General features: G+C 35.4%; 2 protein-coding genes across 7 annotated transcripts in view; one reads left to right on the top strand and one right to left on the bottom strand.

Annotated features, from left to right (window-relative positions):
• Positions 1-16,241, bottom strand: part of LOC127963998 (glutamate receptor ionotropic, delta-2-like) — a 409,530-nt gene that overhangs the window by 143,486 nt on the left and 249,803 nt on the right. The gene's annotated exons all lie outside the window — the stretch shown is intronic.
• LOC127964001 (uncharacterized) lies at positions 1,621-9,883 on the top strand. Of its 3 annotated transcripts, XM_052564138.1 has the most exons (6): positions 1,621-2,692; positions 5,148-5,208; positions 5,303-6,283; positions 7,891-8,049; positions 8,163-8,258; positions 8,475-9,883. In XM_052564138.1, the coding sequence occupies exons 2-6, from the start codon at positions 5,206-5,208 to the stop codon at positions 8,772-8,774; spliced, it is 1,539 nt and encodes a 512-aa protein (XP_052420098.1). In that variant the 5' UTR covers positions 1,621-2,692; positions 5,148-5,205; the 3' UTR covers positions 8,775-9,883. The 3 variants fall into 3 exon arrangements, 2 of the variants coding, with proteins under 2 accessions (XP_052420098.1, XP_052420099.1); XM_052564139.1 differs by lacking the exon at positions 1,621-2,692 and having other exon boundaries at positions 2,706-5,208; XR_008154975.1 differs by lacking the exons at positions 1,621-2,692; positions 8,163-8,258; positions 8,475-9,883 and having other exon boundaries at positions 2,706-5,208; positions 7,891-8,044.

Here is a 16,241-nt window from a genome sequence, read left to right as displayed (position 1 = left end):
GGATTAACTGATTATTAATTATACCAAATGTAATGTAAATGTAATGATAAAAACACCTCTAATAGCATGTTAATTGAAATCTAGATTAAATATTTATAATTTAACAGTTTTTAACAAATGGATCATTAACCAGTTTACTTACAGCATTCCATTTAACATATTTAAAAAAAAAAAAAAAAAAATAGATAAATGAAAGAAAAAAATTGTGTTCTACAGTTTATGGTATATGCTTATATATGGTATATGCTATATGATAAACAGTTTAATATTATTATTATTATTATTATTATTATTATTATTGTTATTGTTTATTACTATTATTATTATTATTATTTTGAAATACTTTTATTTATGAAGAATACATTTTACATAAAACATCTAAATATTACAAAAAAGATTTATATTCATTGCTGCTCTTCTGAATTTTCTTTTCATCAAAGAATCCTGAAAAAAAATATTAACTAAAATATTGTCGAGCATTAAAACAGCATATGTCAATGATTTCTGAGGATCACGTGATGCTGAAAATTTAGCTTTGCCATCACAGAAGTAAATGTACATATATAAAATACACTGTAAAAAATAAAACGGCCCTTTGTTCAGCAAACAGTTATTTTTAAGTTACAGATAATATGAATTGTGAATATTGTGAGTCTATGTAAAAATGCATGTTAGTCCAACAATATTTTGCTAAATGTTATAGCAACATCATTAACCAAGTTGAATGAACAAACATTTTTTAATTGAATTGCGCGCGCATGCATCTACGGGGTTTCCCTTCTCATTATCAGCATCGCCACGTTTTTTTGCTGCCATTTTGGACTTGGAGCGGGGAGAAACAGGTTCCAGGTGAGTAATTAACGTTAATTAATTGTAGGCACTTGAAATGAAAAGTGGACATGAGTTGTTTTTCTTCTTCTTCTTCTTTTTTTTTTTTTTTTTTTTTACAAACAACGTCTGTCAGTGATGCAAATATGTTTGCGCAGTGGGTGCATAGTTTTCATAAAGACTTATTGTGGCAGGTATTTATCATTTTCATCTGAAAATGATAGGCTAAGTTATAATGTTGGCATATACTAATATTTATCTTTGAATTTTAAAATGAGATGTAACGTTAAATATGTTGCAATTGAATATGAACCAGTGTTCGGAATCAATAAAGCAATCCAATCAGGACCTTGAAGGAAATTATATATTAACGTTAACTTAAGCTGTTATATTAGCGTACGTAATTAAAATATGGTTTCAGCAAAAAATGTCCAAAGTTAATATTGAAGGCTTTTTGTTAGGCTATTGTTAGTCCAGGTTAAGTCTCAATGTGGCGCTATTGTGATGTTTAAGGTGGTTGCACTTAGTATTAACAAATGTAAAGATATTTTTCTTAATGTTAAACCGGATTTTTATAATAATGTTATCCAGTCTGTGGCCAGTTACCGTTAGTGGTAGTCGAGACACAGATGTACGCTGTAACGTTACATCAATACTGATTGTAGAACAGTCTGCTTTGTGCTCTCGCTGTACTTTGACGTCATACGCCGTTCAAGTCTGCGCAGCGCTGTATGCATATTATGTATATTCAATCTATCCGTCGTACCTGTGTCCTTGTCGACGTCACACGAAACCCACGTCGTAATCGACCTCTTTCCAAAGTCTGGAAAAGGCAGTTTACATTAATAACTTCGAGATAAAATTCGACTATCCGACTATCACGTGAGTTTGTTGTGTGTGTGACCGAAGCGCCATTTGGAAGGCATCGTAAGTTCACTGACTACGCAATAGATGAGACTAACTGTTACTCGCGAAAAGAAGTCTAATTTGTTCGTCCAGCTTCGTACTTAAACTCCTAAACTCTTTTTTTTTATGGTATGTACATGTGAACAACTAACTAAACTATAAATCTGCTGAAACCTATAAATATTTCACCAATGACTGGGTACAGGATTTACTAACATTTTTACCAAACTGTAATTTTCTGTACATGTTTTTCTCTGAAGTATGCTGTTTTCCAAGGTGTACAGACCACAGTGTTATAAATATGCTGTACTTGCTAAAATATCAGTTTATAAAATGTACTGACATTGACTTAAAGTACTCATTTGATAATATATTTTGTCTGTGTGTATCAATGCACACTATTTTAGTTAGCACTTTTATAATTAGTTGTCACCAAATGACTACTATGTCTTAAGCAGTAAACCTTAACCCATTTTGGTTTCCATAGTGAATGTAGGACAATAAAGAACATCACATTTATTAAAAGTGGCATAATACATTATTATTCCTCATGCAAGGCTGGTCAAGCATGAATTAGCGCAAATTATTTTCTGCATCAAATAAAAGGTATAATGAAATCGAAATAATAAAGTATAAAATAAATATATAAATTGGAACAAGATCATTATCATGTTTGACATTAGTTAAAATGCTGAAGAATATTACTATTTTAAGTGCAATACATTTTCATATTGCAAATCATTTTCAAATAGATTTTCAAATATGTTTTGAAATAAGGTTGTAACTCATTCATTTTTCTATTTTCCAGGATTATAAAAATACTTAATGCAGTGTAAAAACTGCAAATTCAGCAGTTCGAGTGAAGAGGTCCTTCTAAAGCACTATCGGCTGCATCACCCAAGCATTTCCAGCTGGCCTTGTATTCATACGGGGTGTGTTTGTGTCTTCAGGACAGCAGGTGCTTTAAAATCCCACCTATCTACATCACACCAAAACCGTCACAGAGTCAGTCAAGAACTTTCAACAATAAGTTGTGAACTGTGTGAATTCCAAGAGATTTGCAGTGAGAAACGTTTCTTCATTCACCTTGGAAATCATCTTAAACGAAAAGAAACAATTAATTGTCCCTTTAAAGGATGTGGATTTAAAACAAACAATCGGCCAACGTTCAGCTCTCATAGAAGCAGAATACACAGAAAGCATACACTAAAAGACTTTAGAACTGCAATACAAACGGTCTTCGAGAGGATTGATAATGAAGTGCCATCTATCTCACAGATCTCTTCAGAAGTCGAAATTGGAGATGATGATAGAATACAGTTTGATGAAAATGTAAATAGTCAAACACTTGAACAAAAAATTGCATCTCTTTTTTTGTGTATGCAGACTGTGTTCCATGTTTCAAAAGATGCTACTCAGAAAATAATTGAGGAACTTAAAAGTATTTTGTTGTTCTCCAAATCTCAGGCCCTTCATAGTGTAGAATCAATTCTCACAAAGCACAATGTTAATGTTGAAAGTAACATTGTCAAAGAAATTGCAGATTCAGTGTGTTTGACAAATCCACTTTTAACAGCAATATCTGCAAAGGGTATTTTGTCTACTGACTACAGAAGATCTCTGTATTTCAAACAACACTTTCCTTTAATAGAACCTACAGAATATCTTTATGAACATACCCAGAAAGCATCCTTTGTTTATGTGCCAGTCATTCAGGTACTTGAAACTCTGCTAAGTTTACCATGTTTTTTGGATAAAGTTGAATTTACAAACGAACATTTAGCTGGACAGTACAATTCGTTTCAAGATGGGAAGTACTACAGGGAGAATGTGTTTGTTGCAGAAGAAGAGGTTGTTCTGAGTTTGGCCTTTTATATAGATGAGTTTGAAGTTTGCAACCCATTAGGCACATCCAGAAAAATTCATAAAATTACTGCTGTCTACTGGATGATCTTAAATTTACCTGCAAAGTGGAGATCTACTTTAACATCCATTCAGTTAGCTGTTTTAGGAAGGAGTGTTGATGTTAAAAAATTTGGCTATGACAAATTATTGGAACCTTTGATAAAAGATTTGAAAGCTTTGGAGCAAAATGGTGTGTTTGTGGAGACTTTGGGGCATTATGTGAAGCCAACTGTTTTCTGTGTATGTGCAGATAATCTCGGAGCCCACAGTCTTGCAGGCTACCAGGAAAACTTTAATGTTGATAAGTTCTGTCGGTTCTGTTTGATAAGTCGTGATCAAATAGCAACTGTTAAGGCTAGTGATTTCCCTCTGAGGACTGTTGAAGAGCACAATTCATTTGTGGAACAGCTTAAGCAGAGTGACACCCTGCAGAGTGTTAATGGTGTAAAGAGTGAGTGTTCATTAAGCAAACACTTGAGAAACTTTCATCCAGTCACTGGGTTTCCCCCAGACATTTTACATGATTTTTTTGAAGGGGTCATACCTGTGGAATTATCTTTGTGTCTCAGAGATTTGATCTCAAAAGGTTACATTACTCTTGAAGGATTAAATCACTCAATCAAAACATTCCCTTACAAGTACTCTGACAAGGTCAACAAACCAAAGGCAATTCTAAAATCAGGCCTAGTTAAAGGATCAATTGGGGGTAATGGTCATGAAAATTGGTGTTTGTTGCGCTTACTTCCTTTAATGATTTGGGATTGCGTCCCAGAACACGAGCCATCATGGGAAATATTAATGGACCTAAAAGAAATTGTAGAAATTGTCCTGTCACACAGTCTCTCTGAAGAAACTCTGTGTTACTTGTCATGTAAATTGGCAGATCACCGCTTGCTTCTGACTTCCACGTTTCCAGACTTCAAATTAAAGCCGAAGCACCACTTCATTGACCACTACCCACAACTGACAAAATGCTTTGGACCTTTGGTGAACGTGTGGACTATGCGATATGAGTCCAAGCACTCATTCTTTAAGAATGTAGCACGTGATATTCACAATGTGAAAAATTTGCTGCTTACTCTTTCTGTTAAACATCAGCAAATGATCGCCTATCATTTGAATGCTCAAAGCCTTTTGAAATCCGAGTTATATGTTGAAAAAGTGGATGTGGTTAAAATATCACTGTTAGATGCAAAACTGAAATGTGCTATACAAAGAAAGTTTCCTCATGTGTACACTGTGTCACTGTCCAAAAATGTTTGTCTGTATGGAACTCAATATGCTAAGGACATGATTATATCTGCTGGACAATCCAATGGACATCCTGACTTCTTCAAGATAGAGCACATGTTGCTCTGTCCTGACAAAGTCTCCATTGTATCTAAAAGACTTTCTGCCTGGTATATTGAACACTTGAGATCTTATGAACTTGTGGAAAGCAACTATGCTGACATGGTTGTCCTTGATCTTGATGACTTAAATGATTATCACCCATTGATTCCATACAGGCTTAGAGACCGAGTCCTTGTGACCCTGAGGACATACCTGCACCATTAAACTTGCCTGATGGTATGTGTAAAGTTAGTTGTTTTTTTTGGGGGGGGAAAAATACTGGTGTTTTTTTTTTTTTTTTTACTTTCTCTGTCTACCTCTCGGTTTACAGGCTTTACTACTGCGAGTTGTCATTTCGTCAACTGATGCCCGGCGACTTCAGCTTTTTGAAGTGCCACAGTCTGTGGAGTCCCTTATTAGTATTCTGAAGGAGAAACTGCAGTTACAAGGACAGTTTGTCTTGCAGTTTGAAGACCCTGATTTTGGGAATGCCCTTTGCAGCCTGACTGACATCTCGGAACTGCCCAGTGACAAAGCAGTCTTGCATATTCAGTGGTGCAATTCATCATTGTCTGAAACCAGCCTTTCTGTGTCATCTCTTGATACTGCTAGTGTTGATGACTCTGATGGATCCTTGACCAGCTCCACAGCCTCTGTACAAAGGTATTTGCGCACAACCTCAGAATGGCCACTGCCATTCCCCATCCCACCCCTGTCATTTGATGTCGAGCTAAAACTACGACGAGGCAATGAGACATATGCAGAAACACAGACAGGCATTGATGTGACCAGAGACATAAAGATGGAGATTCTTGATAAAATAGTTCAGGCTGTTTTTGACATAAAGGCATATCCCAACAATCAAGAAATTGAGTCCATTGCATCTGCCCTGATTTCCAAGTATCCATGCCTTAAGGAGCCTGGCAAAGGTAAGGGCTATGAAGGATGGTTGATCAGCCTAAAGAACAAGCTAAACAATTACCGTTCAAAATTGAGAGCAGCAGGCTGCAATGAAGTTAGTGTGAACAAGAAGCGTAAGGATGTTGAACATGGACATGGTTTCACCATGAAAAAAGCAAAGCGTGGAGAAGTGAATTTTGTCCCAGAACATCCATGCAACCACACTGATGCTTCACTTGAAGAACAAAGACGTTTATTGATCGATGAAACCAAAAAGGCAAGAAGCAGCATGGTGCTCATAAGTGAAAAAATGGAATTAACTTTTTCCCTGAGGAGAAAAGAAGTGGTAGAAGATCAACCAATGGTTGTAGACGTGCAGCAGAGGTGGCCTGCACTTTTTCTCCAGGAGCAGGTAATTATGTCAGGTTTTTCTTTGTTAAAAAGGCTAATTTAAATGATTTTGTATTGTTTGTTTATTATCCTAAATTTGTTAGAAACACATGAAATGTTTTTATTACTTAAAGGGTTCGTTTATCCCAAAATTATAATTTTTTTTATAAATCACTTAACCTTGTGTCGTTCTAAAACACCAAGTGATCTGATTGTCTCCAGATCACATTTTCAGATATTTTTAATGAAAACCAGGAGGCTTCTGTCTGTCCCACTGACTTGCGTTAGTTTCACGATTCTTTTTCCCAGAAAAGAATAAGACATCTCCAAAAAGGTCCGTATGCCATCAGTCATTCAATAATAATATTATTAAGTGACGAAAACACTTTTGTGCACAGAGAAGAAAAAAAAAAAAAAATTTTCAACAAGATGTTCTCAAAGTAATTGATTGCGCGTTCACAAGCAGACTACGGCATATGCTGACGTCACCTGCTGATGTAGTTGCCAATGTTTTTGTTTTTGCGCCTTTTTTATTTAAGCCATTATGTAAACATTGTAAACAATACTTGAACAGCCCTTATAAATGCGCACATTACTTGCCAGTGTATTCTGTGTCTGCACACTGGCAACTACATCAGCAGGTGACCTCAGCAACATTCACCATAGTCTGCTCGTGAACGCGCACTGAACGACCAAGGAGGAGAACAAATTGTTGAATAAAATCACTCGTTTTGTTTTCAGTGCGCACAAAAGTGGTTTTGTTGCTTATAATAATATTTTTGAACTACTGGTGGCACATGAACCTTTTTGGCAATGTCTTTTATGCTTTTCTGGGGGAAAAAATTGAAACAAACTCAAGTCAGTTGGACAGACAGATGCCTCCCTGGTTTTCATCAAACACATTTTTTTATATTTTTGAAGACAATCGGATCACTTGGCGTTTTAGAACAACACGGGTAAATTATTTATGATAAAAGTTATCATTTGGGGTGAACTAACCCTTTAAGGCACCAAATGTAATACACATTTTAACCATCTGTGACTGCCATTTCTAGCTGGATGATGTTTATTTCCACTAACAAGGTCAACTTAACTTGAAATACTATTCATGCAGAAACACTACTTGTAGCAATATCAGCGTGAATCTAATGTCAAGTTTTCACAAGTCAGTCAGGATGTCCTTTAATACAGTCAGTCCTCATGACCCCCTCCCGGAACATTTTTGTTTTCTTTCTATGTAAAAGATGGACAATTCAATTTGCATTTTATATTTTATATTTACAGTTAGGCCTGTAAAAAATATTGTGGTAGGTGGGTCATGAGGACTGGAGTTGAGAAACACTGTCTTAATAGGCGTTTAGACCATAAATAATGTTAAGTATGGAAACAGAATTGTCCATCTCTTACATAGAAAGAAAACAAAAATGTTCCGGGAGGGGGTCATGAGGACTGACTGTATTAAAGGACATCCTGACTGACTTGTGAAAACTTGACATTAGATTCACGCTGATATTGCTACAAGAAGTGTTTCTGCATGAATAGTATTTCAAGTTTAGACGAATGTTTTTTTTAATCCAGTTTATGCTTTAAGTTTTGTTACTGTTACAACAATGTTTTTGTTATAAACAGATTGCTGAGGAATTCTTCAGAATCACGAATAAAGACCTTCTTGATGTCTTCAGAGCAGCTATGGATAGATTTACACCTAAGCTCTTGAAATTATACAGAGCTAGAAAAACTGCATTTGGAGAGGACATGGAACAGCTCCTAGAAAGACTTGATGAAAGGGCAAGTTTAGTTTCATAACTTAAATGTTGTGGAGGTTTTTTCACATTAGGTTGGCTGAGATGAACGGTTTTCTTACTTTGGCTAATTGTTTGTTACCTCTGTATGTTTTGAAGGTGACCGATGTTGTTAATCACAGAAGGACTACTGCTTTGAAAGGCCTGCCTTTGTTTCTTCGAGAGGACCCAAACAAGCTGTTTAAGACCTGCAAAGTAAGTAGTAAATACTTCAAAAGGCTTACAGTTTTTAGATTTTATTATTTTAGTTCATTAGGTTTGTTTAAAAAAAGGGAATATTTACTTGTTCTAGTCTTATGTTTGTCAGTCTGCAAGTGTTGACTGTTTAATGACTATTGACTTTTACAGTCTATTATGGATAGAATGCAACTACAAAATATCTGTTCTAGTAGATTATTGTTTGTGTAACAGGACACCGAAGATGGGGCAAAAGGAGTGTCTATTGCCATTCTGTGTGTTTTGGAAGATGACACCCAGGCGACATCACCCGAGGTTGTGAACATTGCTGTTGTCTTGGAGCAGGTCGTCGTTTTGAAAGATCTCCCAGATATTTCTACTGCTCTTGCATACCTTTTTGGCCTTCTGTATGCATTAAACATGTCCTATCCTCAAGCTCTTAAGTACACTTTTGACACCATTCAGAATGTTTTCATGGAGCTGGGATCTGGATGCACCAAACGTGTACTTTCTCTGAAGAACAAACTGTTGTAAAGAAAATAAGAACAGTGTTTTTGGGATCCTTTTTGGCGTTCATTTGTTACAAGACCTAAAGTGCGCTTGGATACAAGGTCTGGGGATTCTTTTAGTTGGCATCTCTGTTTCTTGTTACAGATGTCAAACTGTTCCAAATGCACCAAACGTGTGCTTTCTCTGAAGAACAAACTGTTGTAAAGAAAATCAGAACAGTTGTTTTGGGATCATTTTTGGCGTTCATTTGTTACAAGACCTAAAGTGCAGCTTGGATACAAGGTGATTATTTTAGTTGGCATCTCTTTTTCTTGTCATCAGATGTCAGACTGTTCTTAAAGTGTACAGTACGGCATACCATACCAGGTTAGTGGTTGCAGTAAGCATGTCTGTTCTTATAAATGGTTGTTTAAAATTGAGGGATAGTTCATCCAAAAATTAAAATTGTCACATTTTGTCACTCTTATTTTGTTACAAACCTGTATAAATGTCTTCGTTCTGAGGAACATGAAGAAAGATGCTTTGAGGAATGTTTGTAACCAAACCGTTCATGAGCCCCATTCACTTTTATAGTAGGAAAAAAGAATACTATAGAATCGAATGGGGCTCGTGATCTGTTTGGTTACAAACATTCCTCAAAATATCTTATGTTCATCAGAACAAATACATTTATACAGGTTTGTAACAACATGGGGAGTAAGAAAATGACACTATTTTCATTTTTGGGTGAACTATCCTTTTAAACAAAACTGTAAAAATGTGTTTTAAATGTTGGTTTAAATGTGGTAATTTGAAAAGGTTTAGATTACAGAACATGTCAAGACATTAAAAACATTTTATTGTTGATACAAAGAAAAATCCTAAATTGATACCAACAAGTTTTATGCTGTTTTTGTGTACATTTAAGTGATTTAATGAGAAATTGTATTGCACTGATTTTTGTTGGTGTTAAAAATTGTCTGTATGCTTAGTGTATGCAAAATTTAAGTTCCTACTGAAGATGGAATCTGGACTTTTTCTTTAAAGTGCAGCTGTTGTGTCACAACTTTAAAAAAAAGTTAAATATTGTGAACCGAGTTTGTGCTAGTGTAGCATCTTATTTCTAATTGAAATAAATGATAAAGTAAATGTTTTATGATCTGTCTTTATTTTGCCAATTGAACATTTCTCATCCACAAAACATAAAAAAGCTAATTAACTGAACAACAGCAATTGCGGTGACATAAATATAATTATTAGGAAAATTAAAAAATCAGGATTGCGTAAACAAGCAAGTGTTAGTTGGCTAACATGCATAATAATTTTGCCAATTGAAAATTCTTCATCCACAGAACATAAAAAAGCAAATTAACTGAACAACAGTAGTTGGTGTAAAACAAAAATCTTAATTGGGAAAATATGAAAATCAGAATTGCAAAAACAAGCAAGTGTTAGTTGGCTGAACATTGTATCATTACTATGTGTAATTATTTAAAATACATTGAGACAACGCAAAAGTCTTAATGCATCAGGTTGACTCACTTTTTTGCGTTTTCGCAGCAATTTTTTTTTTACAGTGTATATAAAAATAAAAATTGTATTAAAATGCAGCCTTGAAGTTTCAAAAACGTTCAAAAATTTTATTGAGCCCAGCTTCTGTAAAGCTGCTTTGCAACTATTTGTATCTTGAAAAGCACTATACAAATAAATAAAAAATATTTTAAGAATATTTAAACCTTGTTACCAGACAACAAAAAAAAAGAAAAAAAAAAGATTTTCATTCAGATGACCCATTTTACACTTTTAAACTTTTATATTTCTGTGATTCAGTGTAATGAACTCTTAGATAAAAATGGAAAATCCAAAGTTTTGCAAATACCTCTCTCTCTCATTGCAACAGCTTAATACCTGCAAAACAAGTCTTTTGCTTCCTGTGGATTTATCATAGGCTATAATTATGGATTACGCAATTACTATGAGCTGTGAGAAAATTAAATTTTTGGTCTTGGCAAAGTTGACAATACAAGATCTCATAGACAAAACAGTCTGTGCTACTAACCACGAACGCCATATGTGACAGCAAATGAGATCCGGTAGTTTTCTGCGCTGATTAATTCCTCAAATGGCACATTATTCTTCAGAGTGAATTCCAGCATGTTATGTACTTAGCTCACACTTGCTCGAGCATGAGCGCTTTAAATACATCAAAACTGTTATGTGTCACAATTGCCATTTTGCTTTAATGTCAGCCAGCCTCACTGTGAGCTGTGGCTTTAGTCATGTATAATTCATCCACTGTGTGCAGTCTGTCAGGAGGGTGGCCCATCTCACTGGTAGTGTGACTTTTGTACAACACACACCGCCATTGACACACACTTATCATGCCATCATCTCTGAGGCTGCGTCTGAGTCTCTCGTAGCAGTGGTTTGGATGATAAATGCACATGACAACACAAAAACAGGCACATACAGAAACACTCAAACTTGTTCACGCTTTGTAATTATGCCACTTGTGTCTCTGATAACACAGGGCAAATCTAAATTGGATATGGGTATGCTGTGAAATCATAATCACATAATCATGGAGAAAAAAAAAGAAATACAAACCAAGCCAAGCTTTAAACAGCTATAGTCAGGACAAGAGGTTTCAAATCATACTCTATGGATTCTCATTGGGCAACATCAGAATCATATTAAAGTCTTTATAAAGTCAACACAAAATCAAAACAGACCCCATTTACTTTCTTAATGCACAATAAGATCTGAATGTGAACAATTATTGGGGCATATTATTTCAAAGACAAAATGTTGTTTTTATAAACTTCACTGGAAATGTAATAGCTTGCTCTTCTTTTAATGGATAATGATCAACCATAGCTAAATAGCTATTTATCCATCATTACAAACTCTACATTTGATCTGGCTCCATTCCTGACAGTTTTTTCTTTGAATTAAGTTTTACTTGACAAATACATTATATTAAAGGATAAAAAGGTGGTTTGAAATATAATTAAAACCTGATTTTTAACTAAATGAGTACCTAGCTAAAATACTAAAGTAAAATAAAATAAAATGATCAACTAAACTAAAATAATAGCCTTAGTGACATTAAATACCGCAAAGGCTTAATTTGGGTGGGTGGGACTATTTGTTTGTCCAAACAGCAGAAAGAAGGGAAACCTGTTTGAACTTCAGTTTGGTACAACTAATGCAATTCATATCAGGATAATCTATATAACACAAACAGAGCAAAGCATGTTCCCATAAGGAAACAGGTCAGAAGCCTCTCATTTGCGAGGACAATGGCTTTATCCTTCTTGCATCCCCATTTAAGCTTAATTACCCTGAACTGCCTGTATAATTCCGTCCTGATCTCATTGTAAATATGTTGCTGATTTATTGTGGCTATAAACCAGCGCTCTGGCCTCAAGGGCGAGCCAGAGCAAACACATGACAAGCGTCAGGGTGTCAAGACAAAGAGCAACCTTTCAGAGCTATTGATCACTTATGTTTTAATAGATTAATAGACAGTATAATCAAGCTTCTGCACTCTTGACAAATCAGCTGAAACAGCAAGCCTGTCTTTGCTGAGTCTTGCTTAGTTTAAGGGACAGGATTTCCCATATTTCTTTCCCAGAGCAGTCATCTGCTCCTAACATTAAATAATTATAATGTAGTCAAATAATTGCCTCACAGGCTCATGTGTTGACAGCAGAGGCAAGAAGCTGTAACAGGCAACACTGAAGTAATTTCTCTCTATTACCATGTTTGATCCACACTAAGCAAAATGTGAAACAAGTACGTTGGCAGTAGATAAATAAGAATTTTTCATTTTATTTTTACTCTGAACGCCCACATTGAATTTATGAAAAGGTCAGAGATAGTTACTTTTTATTACTTATTTCTTTTCTTTTTAAATCAGGGTATGTTCTCAAACAAGTATGACAGATTTTGTGTAATAGAAATTACATAAAAAGACAAACACGCATACCATACATACACACACAATTACATACAGTACATACATATAGTACATGCATTCATAAATGTCTGAGAATAATCTTCTAACAGTATAAGAAAGAAAGAAAAAAACAATTTTAAGATTGTTGCTATATTTTAAGCAAGTTGATATATTTTGAGAATAGTCCAAATTCCAACATTCCAACATGGCATTATGAAACTAAACCTGCAATGAGACTAAAAGAGTTATGAGACTTTAAGACATACTCCACCCCAACATGAAAATGTAGTCATTAATCACTTACCCCCATGTCATTCCAAACCCGTAAAGGCTTTGTTTGTCTTCTGAACACATTTTAAGGTATTTTGGATGAAAACCGGGAGGCTTATGACTGTCAGTTCAGTTAATTTCAGTTTATTTATTTCTAATACTGTCCCATAGACTGCCAAATAAGTTACACTGTCAAGGTCCAGAAAAGTATGAAAAGCATCATAAGAATAGTCCATCTGCCATCAGTAGTTCAACCGTAATGTTATGAATTGACGAAAATACAGTTTGTAAGCGAAGAAAACAAAAATGATGACTTTATTCAACAATTCCTCTGTCAATAGTCTCTGTCTCTCCACATCATGAACTACTGATGGCAGATGGACTATTATTACGACATCTTTCATACTTCTTAAGTAATTTCAAGTCATTCATGACAAAATCTTCCTTAATTTTCATTTTGGGGTGGAGGAACCTAAAAATGTAATGCATAAGAGTAAAATAATAATGCAAAAAAAAAAAAGCAACTTTAAAAATGGGACATACTGTACTTCTAAAAAAAAATGTTTATGTTAAGGGTTTTAGAAGGATGTCTTATTGGATGCTAGTCTCATACTCTCATAATGCTTCTTTATTCTTTTGCTTCATTTTCAAAATATTACTATTTTATTTTTGCAGTGGCTTTATTTTTTAAACTGTATGATGTTGTTCTCATAAAATGTCTAGAATATAACTATTATTCTCATTTATGTGTCTAAATATATATATATATATATATATATATATATATATATATATATATATATATATATATATATATATATATATATATATATATATATATATATATATATATATATTTTTTTTTTTTTTTTTTTTTTGTCAGAACTGTGCTATTACTTCAAAGTTTTATGAGTCTGAATGTTGTTATAATTGATGTTTGTTCTTAACACTTTTAAAAATAAAGCTTCTCTAGTGCCACCTATGATTCCATGAAGAACCTTAAACATCTATAGTGGACAAGGGATCCTTAGATTATCAAAATGTTCTTTAAAAGTACTGTTCAATGAAAGTCTATTCAGGAAACCCAGAAAGGTTAACTCTTCTGTATGTAATTGCTGCAAAACTCCCCTTTTGGGACATTTATTTTACAAGAGTGAAAGAAAAGGCATTTTTGGGGGTGGGGGATGTCCACAAGCCCCCATTCACTCAGAGCTCAGTTTCTCATTAGGGGCTCAAAAGCATTCAACTCTCAGTTATCCCATAAAATCATCAGATGCTGGTTCTGTTTCATTATTCCCTGTGTAACAACCAAATACACTTGCACCAATCAAAAACAGCACTTCGAATATCAAGAACTCCCTTTGTAAGTGCAATAGTCCAGTCCAGTCCCTGTGGTCTCACACCAGAGCATTCGGTGCCAGCATGCCAGACAAAACTGCATTAATCCAACATCCAGCAATCTGCCACAAGAGGAAGGTCCCCAGATATCATCTAACACTCCAACAGAGTGCTGTTTGCACCTGGCCGATGGTGGCAGAAGCAAAGTATGATGGGTGGTGACAATGCAATCGTGACCTGGTGTGTGACCCCTGCATGGGTCTTTGTGCAGTGGTTAATGGGACCACGAGCAGGAAGAGGATTATGGGAGTAATCCAGCCACTGTAAGCTTATCAGCACATACCATGTTTGTGTCACTATTCATCAAGTTCCTCTTTGGGAGACTTGCAGCATTAATAGCAAAGAAATAAATGAAAATACATGGCATTGAAATAAGACTGTCCCGAAGCAACTGGCACAAAACTACAAGTAAATCCAATGCAAATTCCAAACGAGACAGGAAATTTTTCGGTTTGAAGGAGCACAGGCTTTCCATCTGTGAATTGAAAAGTTGTTGATGGTAGTAATAATCGTTAGAATTTCATTAATCCATAACATCCCTGTCAATCAGTAACAATTGATGACATTCCGGATGATGTTACCCATGCAAAAACAAATATATACCTAAGTAAATGTAAACACATCTTTTTTCATTCTGCCGGAAAACGGTCTGCGGCAGTTCCATCTATGTCGAGGGAAAATTTATGAATTTACAATGCACTTCTTTCACCATCACAGACGTCTTAGTAGCGAGCTTCCCATTTAAGTAAAGTGCATGAATTAAGGAGAAATACTAGTGCGAGTAATTTCATTCTTCATCCTTCATTCCACTTTAATCGAAAAAGCCAGCACTAGCTGTGTTATCTATTTTCCAAAGACTGCTTTATGGCAGCCTGTTTGCCCATTCAACAGGACTCCCAGGGTGATATATTGTTACCACAGACCCATGTAAAAAATGGCTGAGCTCTTTGCGACTGAAATTAAACACAATGTAGAGATAATTTGATTGAGATGAGAAAATGGCCAGCGTGGTGTAATTGGCCATGTAATGTACGGGAGCGACTCGGGAGGATGTGGTGAGCGGCGGTGGTGGCGCAAGAGCTGTAAATAATCCATCATGCAGGTTGAAACACTCTCCAGCTGACAGCCATGGCCATCCACCCCGATAAAAAAGCTGACACGTCAATCAGTGCCTCCACCCCATCTCTAAGAATCATCTCTGCTCGTAATATCCAGATCAACCACTGCCTTGGCCCGGTGATCATGCGAGGATGAGGTTGCCGGCACTCGTGCTATAAACACAAGCCTTTGCTCACACAGCACTGGATGATTTACTGATGTTTCAGCATTATGTAAAGAGGGGCTGTATTAAGCAACAGCAACAAAGCATTGCGTAAAAATAAACGGGGTCTTTGATAGACATGTTGATGATGACGATTAAAATTTTAGTACTCATCGTCTGTGCTTTCATGGCTTCTCAGACAATGTTTCAATTATGCTAAAGTGTATAATTTTTTCTTAATGTTAATATACTTTTTCCTCTCCTAGCTTAATAAGCAGAGTTTAATGTTTGTAGACTGACTTCTCCATAATGTGTAAACATTATGCTATCAAACATTGCTCTTTCTGAACATCCTGTCTAGCAGGGACATATTTTGTGTGGGGGATAAGGGGGTATAACCCCCCCATAACCAAAACTAGCAAGTACAACACCTCAATGTTTATACTATAGTCAATGAAAACCTTGAATCAGGCTATTAATTCATTATTAAAATCATGCCTTCTGCACTTTTATAAGCGCTAACTTCATGTACGAACTGAACGGAGCATTTCTCAGCACTATATGACTGAATCGCAGTTCACGAGCAGAGCGCAAATCACCAAATACTCTGTGTGCATTTACC

Source organism: Carassius gibelio, chromosome B8 (assembly GCF_023724105.1).
Source record: "Carassius gibelio isolate Cgi1373 ecotype wild population from Czech Republic chromosome B8, carGib1.2-hapl.c, whole genome shotgun sequence".
Taxonomy (NCBI): Eukaryota; Metazoa; Chordata; class Actinopteri; order Cypriniformes; family Cyprinidae; genus Carassius; species Carassius gibelio.
This window is presented reverse-complemented; position numbering and strand designations above follow the sequence as displayed.

What these genes read in the sequence shown, in the direction of transcription:
- LOC127964001 (XM_052564138.1), top strand. An exon ending in TAGAAAGACTTGATGAAAGG is followed by an intron (nt 8,050 to 8,162) that starts GCAAGTTTAGTT and finishes TATGTTTTGAAG; the next exon opens with GTGACCGATGTTGTTAATCA. An exon ending in AGCTGTTTAAGACCTGCAAA is followed by an intron (nt 8,259 to 8,474) that starts GTAAGTAGTAAA and finishes TTTGTGTAACAG; the next exon opens with GACACCGAAGATGGGGCAAA.